At 42.8% G+C, this 7,500-nt stretch overlaps 1 protein-coding gene across 8 annotated transcripts in view; it reads left to right on the forward strand.

The window, feature by feature from the left end:
* The window catches only part of kcnc2 (potassium voltage-gated channel, Shaw-related subfamily, member 2), a 66,820-nt gene extending 62,153 nt beyond the window's left edge, over positions 1 to 4,667 (forward strand). For 4 of the 8 annotated variants that reach the window (XM_076297374.1, XM_076297377.1, XM_076297378.1 and 1 more), the window contains one exon: positions 3,272 to 3,408. In XM_076297374.1, the coding sequence (XP_076153489.1) occupies positions 3,272 to 3,408 (137 nt within the window). Of the gene's footprint in view, positions 1 to 1,735; positions 1,748 to 3,271; positions 3,409 to 4,627 lie in introns of those variants that run through there. The other 4 variants (XM_076297376.1, XM_076297375.1, XM_076297379.1 and 1 more) reach the window with 4 other exon arrangements.
* The last annotated feature ends 2,833 nt before the right edge of the window (positions 4,668 to 7,500 follow it).

Raw genomic sequence — 7,500 nt, forward strand, 5'->3', positions numbered from 1 at the left:
ACAATTATTCTGAATCACTCAGGGAAATGAACACCGCAGTCATCCATCAGGCTTTCATTCTCATCCATCATACTCTGATGATGGGCTTGTGTGTGATGTGATGTCATGTGATGCTTTTGTCTGTCATGGAATATAGATCCTCCTCAATTACTCATCAATGTTCAATTAGAGCGCCACAACTGATAGCAACACAGTTTCACACCTTTTTCTCACCCTGACTTTTCTTATTTTTGTTTTTGTCAAGGAAAGGCAATGGTGATTCAGTCAGAAGCCGCTAACAAAACACCCGCCAACACTATGCTAAGGGAAGCATCCATCCACACTTAGCTCAAAGGCTGCTCAAGATGTGTGTGATTTGACACGATTTCATCAGCATGGCAATATGCCCCTTTGATTATCGCCTCAGGCGGTAATAATAACGCCGTTGTCATCGGCAACAGGAAGGGAACCCATTTGAGTTCACCTAAAGAGGACAGCATAGCTGCAGCGCACCGCTAATGGCTGTTTTGTATGCACAGGCTAACACATGGGCAGGAGCAAGGGAGGGGGGGGGGTTATTAGAGCATTGCCCCAGGGCTATGTTGGGAAATGACCCCTTCACCGTACCAGCAAGGCAGCCCAGTTAAGGGCAGAGACCAGACAACCTGCCCTCTGCTCGTCCACAGAGACAGGGAGCTGAAAGGGCATCTTAAGTTTAGCCTCTGCTGATCTAACAACTGAGGAGAAGGACAAAGCACAGACATAGGAGTCCCAAAGGCAGAGATGGGTTGTAGATAGCAGAGAAAAACTGGACATGGTATCTAATTGTGGTCTTCAATGCCTGAAACCTGCTTTTATGTGGATAGGCTTTTATGTTTACAAAAATTGTCTTTTCTGTAGACTGAGGAACTTTTATCACAATTTATTTACTTGATAAAATACAAACTTAATAAAATAATATGCTATCACTGTTAATGCTAAATTGATGTTTTATGGACAGAGAATATGTCTGACATATTATGGGACTCTGTCTTCCAAATATGCCAAAGGGAAACCGAATTGAGTGATATGACCGATATGAAGATGAACTCTAAGCGATCCAGAGAATAAACTCTAAATATCTCTGACATACAGTAGTAAATGTCAACATGCTTATGGAGAAATTACTTAAACAGAAAATTAATGATCTGTAAAATATGATGTACCTTTACACTGACAGAGACAGTGGACTCTTCAGTAACCTCAGTTTAAACCATTCAGAATGCCTGAGGACTCCACTTCACTCTTCACACACACAGTCTCTAAGGGCCTTGTGATTTCCCATGGGTTTCACAAACACAGTGTGCACAAATGCTGGCCTGCAACACTGCCAGTGATGCACATAATTCTCGGAGCACACAGCATGTGTACGTTGTTACCTCACACTAGTGTTTAATATGCTGCTGGTGCTGATGAACCCGGCAGGTGCCCATAGCTGTGCCCAGACTGCCCACGGTTATTATTTTTTACATGCCTGGATTGATGTAGGTTGGGGACTTTGGGACACACATAGACTTTTCAGAGAGAGAGAGAGAGAGAGAGAGAGAGACAGAAAATCATCATAGGAGGTTGTGGCTTCAAAACCAGAAAACCCCAAAGCGCTCTCTTTTAAACAGTTAAATAACCTTCATTATCATAGCTTGTACATTTTGAACCTTTGGAAACTTCGAAACTTTGAAAAGCTTTCATCAAAGAACCAAGCTGAGGTCACGAGGAGGAGGCTGTAGCCGTTCTCTCCTGCTGTGCCCAGCACACATGGGTGCGTTGGCCTCGTGGCTCCCCGGAGGTCTGATGGACTCCAGATTAGGGTGCAGGGCAAAGGGGGACAACCTGACCCACAAGACAGTAACACTCTGACAGTTAGCGCAGATAGAGGCTCCAGGTTTAGGAACAAGAGCACTTCCCCCCTATATTTTGTGTCCGTCATGTGGATTTGCTAATTGGGGGAACAGAGGTTGCATCTAAGTAAAATTACCCGTCTGGGTGGTGGTGCATGAACCAGTAACTTTGAACCTCTGAGACACAGGCACCATGGAGACGCTGTCCTCTTGGGATGGACACGCTGGGTTTCCATTGGTTCACAGTAGGACATGTTGATGGGCAGTTGCTATCTGAGATTAAGCGAAGAAGATGAATTTAGTAAGTCAATTTTGGCAGTCCACAGACCACATCTAGCATAAGAAAGCTTATCGAAAGTTTTAAATATTTTGGAAAATGGAGCACTAAATACAGTACCTACTGCTGTCATAGGAAATGCTACAAACACACATTCCACAAATTACCACAAACTGCCAAAGACTTAGGGTTTACCTTTGTCTACAGTATGTCCGTCAGCTGGCCTCATTCAGTCTGTGAAAGCCCAGGCTAAAGAGGGAGAACACACATCTTGGCTTGCTTGCTTTGCTGTCTCATATGGAGGACACAATGACATTGCTTACTTCTTCTGTTTTGATTGGGTTTTTTTTGTGTCAGGACAGTTTTTGCCTGTTTCACTGTGAAGCAATTAAGTCGTTATAACATAGTTTAAGTTGCCATTTTATGAAGTTGTTCATAAAATGTGGCTTCAGTGAAGGCCAACACAGTCTTCGGTGACTCTTTGTATAAAATATCCCAACAGTGCTAGCCCTTGGTTCTGCTTCTTAATGGTCACCATCCACAGCATCGCACAGCATCACCAGTCACAACCCTCATCACATCGCTGTCACAAATCACCTTTCAGTATCTTCATTTGTAGTACCATCACCGTTACGGCAAGCCTGGTTTAACACATCTTTTTTAGCATACAACGCTGTGTGAAATGTAACAAGTACTCATATCCCATTGCACTGGTACAATGTTCATCCTCACTAGCAGGCATTTGACTGCACACTATTGAGATAAAGCTGTTTTCACTGTATTTGCACTGGGCATGATGCTGTGTGCCTGAGAATATGTCTTACATGTACATGGCACGTTCCCATAAACTCTGGCTGGCTGGGTCACTATTTAATTTTTTATATGGCTGTTTGTGCATGTTTGTGTGTGTGTGTGTGTGTGTGTGTGTGTGTGTGTGTGTGTGTGTGTGTGTGTGTACGCACATATGTTTTTGTGTCTGTGTGTGTGTCTGTGTCTTTGTCTGTGTGTGTCTCTGTGTGTGTGTGTGTGTGTCTGTCTTTGTGTGTCTCTGTCTGTGTGTGTGTGGTTGTGCCAGAATGGGAGCGTGCGCATCACTGCACTGCTGTGTGTCTTAATATGCATTTTCTCGCATTTGAAGGCTATGAGAAGTCGCGGAGCTTAAACAACATAGCAGGCCTGGCTGGTAACACGCTGAGGCTGTCTCCGGTGACCTCGCCCTACGGCTCACCCTGTCCACTGCGGCGCTCGCGGTCCCCCATCCCGTCTATTCTGTGAAGTCCCCCACCCTGGCGTGACAGGTGTCCATACCTGTGCCTGTACAAAAATATCTCAAATCCCTCTTAGTGGAAGACCCCCCTCCACCCATACACTTACCTCTGTAGAGTAGCATAAAGGACATTGTATATGTTAGTAATTTGTAAATATGAAAGGTCATTATATTGGCATTTGCCTAAAAAAGAATTTAGAGTTCCCTTCTATTTGAAATGCTTCTACTAGATGTGGCTGCTGTCATTGTAAATTATCCTGATTCACATTTGTTCTGACCATTATCTCTGGCAATAAAAAAGGACTCTTATCTGACAGCTCCACATGTAGTAGCTTCGATGTTGTATAAGGACAAAGCTCCAAATTTAGGGAGAAGAATGGTGTATATGTAGCGAGGTTTTTCATGACATGAAAAGGAAATGTGCTTCCACGAAAAGTAAAGGAAAACCAGGAATGCGAAATGGTAGATGTTGCTCCAGCTGGACCTCACGTGTGTGTGTGTGTGTGTGTGTGTGTGTGTGTGTGTGTGTGTGCGTGAGTGTGTGTGTGTGTGTGTGCGTGAGTGTGTGTGTGTGTGTGTGACCTTTCATCCACGCTTCTGTTTGTCTGGTTCTCTTGAGACGGCGCGCTGTTTGTCTTGGACTCCTTGTCTTGGCTCGCTGGCGCACACGGCCACGGTCACCCCTCCCCTCCGCTCTGCACCGCACTCGCCTCTGCCGCTCTCTCTCTCTCTCTCTCTCTCTCTCTCTCTCTCTCTCTATCTATCTATCTCGAGCCTGGCCTAGTTTGCATGGATCATCCCTCTTCATCGTCCACAAGCACTACGGCCGCCAACAAAGACTAATCACAAAATACCAAACCAACGCCAGGAGTGGGAGAGACATTTTAAAAACCGGACAGAGACTAAACAACACTCTAGGGCTTGCTGTTGGGGGACACTGGACTTTCATGTGTGTGTACTGTATGCTCGGGTGTGTGTTTGCAATGAATGTATGTTTGCATTGTGCCACTATTTGGAAGAAATGAGCAACAAAACCAAACACATGGAATGCCCACTTTTTTTTCTCACTTTTTATTATTTGCATGTGTGTATGCTCATTGGCTGCTTCTGTCACATTTGGTTTATTTTCTGGTCTCGACTAGTCTGGTCTGATGGTTTAAAAAAAAAAAAAAAAAAAAACTCTTCGGCTCTGTTGCCAAGCTGAAGTGTCTTCGATTGTTTACACACAAATAACTGCAAAGACCTTGTCTATACTGGGTCCACGTAAGCAGAGAACAGCATGCTATCTAAAGGGGCAGAGGCAGAGATACAAACCTGGCACTATGGTAACCCTGTCCTCGATTTACCGTAACAGTCTGTTTGGTGTGTGCCAAAGACAGTAAAGACCAACCTAATCACGTCACATCCTGACTGAAGGCAATGAAACTAACAGTGCCGCTGCTTTTTGTTTTTTAATCTCATGTCACGCCATGTCACACTGAAGCAATGTGTCACTCCATCAGAAACATGAGACACTTTGAACCACCAGCAGCACCCTTTTACGTATCAGCTACATTGTGTGCTACACATGCTGTAGTTCCAAACGCCTATACCAGAGCCGTATATGCCTCAATACGACTCTGTCCTATACTATATATGTGCTAAAAGCATGTTCATGGACAGATAGGGCAATACTGATATATAACAATACAGTTTAGACATACTTCATATTCTTGTCCTCCTATTCACTCTAGTCCTACATATTCCTACATATACATACGTATACACACAGCACATTAGTATGACTTGGTATGCTGGATGATGTAAAGATCCAGCTCTTAAGCTCTTGGTGTCATTACCAGTAAAGCACCTTGAGCTATTGGAGCTAAAATGGAAAATTGTATCGTATTGAATTGCATACAGCATACAGAATACATCCTTGGAGTCCCTCGTGAATAGTTGGATGCACACACACAGGTGTCTCAAAGGGTATGGCCATCTCCTCTAGGAGCGGTGCGGTTGCTAAGCAACTGGTATACTCAAACTCATGCATTCCACCCAATGTTTTTGTGTGTCTGATTCTGAGAAAGATACACCACAGTGGTTCATCCAAGCTGAGGACATTTTGTGGCAACATGTTAAGTATGGTCTGTTTACATTAAAATATGGTGTGTCATTAGACTTATGTCATCAATGTTTAGATATGTATCAAATGTAAATCACTGATTACTTGTAGATACATTCGAGCATGAATCTGCATGTTTTTGTACATTATAGATATATAGGCCTACATGCACTATGCTATTTAGAGATATATGCAGTTTGATTTTTTTATGGATATATATTTTTTATTTTATCATGTTAACTGAAGCAAAAAAAAAAGTTTAAGTGGAAATTACTTATGTGGGTGCCTGTTTATGGATCCTATTGCTACTTAGGGAAACCCATGGATTCGGACACGTTGCCATGGTGTTGAAACCCAGGACTGTAATCCTCCGCTCTTGGGCAAGAACACTGTCTGGGGATTGGACGCCAGCGCGTCAACAGGAAGTGGAGCACTGTTCATGTTTCATTCGGATTCCTTGAAAAAACAAAGATTGGCTGGACAGTTTATTTTTAATTTTTTTGGTGTTTGCTCCTACGTCCAATTGCTGTTGTCCACAAGGAGCGAATCTGCAAACTAAGGACATTGTAAACACACAGATACTGACAAATATAACAGCGGCAACAGACGGACACAAAATAAAGACACTATTCACCTAAAGGCCGATACCCTGGTCCTCCATACATGCTACAAAACTGTACATACTACAGGAAACCTCTAGAGTGCATCTGTACAACCATGTCCAGTGCATTATATGTCTTTTTACTAGTGGGGCAGCTCCATCTTGTGCAGTGATCAGACTCACATCTTGCCACCCTTACTGGCCATGGCTTCTTTCCTTGCAATAAGTGTACTAAGATGTGTAGGCTTTGAGGCACTTATAGGGGTTATTCATGAAGGTCACTGGCAATGGGTCAGTGATGGTAGGGGCCTGCTTTTAGCACAACAGACAGCGTCATGACTCGCATAAGACGATCGCCGTTTGATTTCTTAAACCGTGTCGACGGATTACAGTGTTTTCTCCACCATTATTTCCATGTGATTCATGTCAAAATGACCATCAAATAAAGCAAAACATGGACAATCTGTGATGGGTTGAATCACATGGTAGTGTTGCTGCTATTTTATCAGAAAACAAAATCAAAACTAAACAAAAAGAACTCATGGCTTTGTAGGAGTAACTGAGAGGCTTTTTTCTATAGTTTTCCCCCTCTTAATCTTACCGAGGCACACAAACACACACACACACCACAACTTGTTTGTGATGTTATTTATTAACACAATAATTTAGGATCAGGACATTTAGCATACTAAAGTGCCATCTAAAGTTTAAAACGTCACAGACTGAGCTTATGTACTGTAGAGGAAGACACAGTTTGATTGTTACCTCTTCTTGCACACTATCAAAGCAAAGAGAGTGTCTTTGCTCAAATTATAATTTAACGATTTCTTTATTGATCAAACTGTTTAAGACTTTGCGAGCCAACATAGGCAGTGATCCATCAAAGGTCATAATCCCTGTGCACAGCCCTTCTTTTTTCCAGGTGCTGATGATGTGCAGTAGAACCATTTAAACTTAAAAAAGAGTATACATCGCACACTGGAGGATATCTTTTTGACGTTTTTATTCGCGTTCACGCAAATAAAATCGGCAAAAAGATATCCTCTAGTGTGCGATATGTACTCTTCTTTGAAGTTTCAATAGGCAGTGATCCATTTATGAACGAGCTGGGATTACTTGCGACTGCCAAATGATGTGCCTCTACCATACAGCTTAATGAATAGCCCCCAGAGTGTTGACAACGAGTAGATTATTACTAAATCCAGTTTACTAAAACAAATATACTAAGCATAGGAAGAAACATTATGTGGTAAGTTGAATAAATATAACATACAGCCATCAGTGCTTCTGTTCCTTTTAATAGTTCCAGTGGATTTAACGCTCCTGTGTGTGTGTGTGTGTGTGTGTGTGTGTGTGTGTGTGTGTGTGTGTGTGTGTGTGTGAGTGTGATTGAAC

Source organism: Alosa pseudoharengus, unplaced genomic scaffold (genome assembly GCF_046254945.1).
Source record: "Alosa pseudoharengus isolate Yale_2024_CS ecotype anadromous, Long Island Sound unplaced genomic scaffold, YU_APseudo_1.1 YU_APseudo_1.1_scf_20, whole genome shotgun sequence".
Lineage (NCBI taxonomy): Eukaryota > Metazoa > Chordata > Actinopteri > Clupeiformes > Clupeidae > Alosa > Alosa pseudoharengus.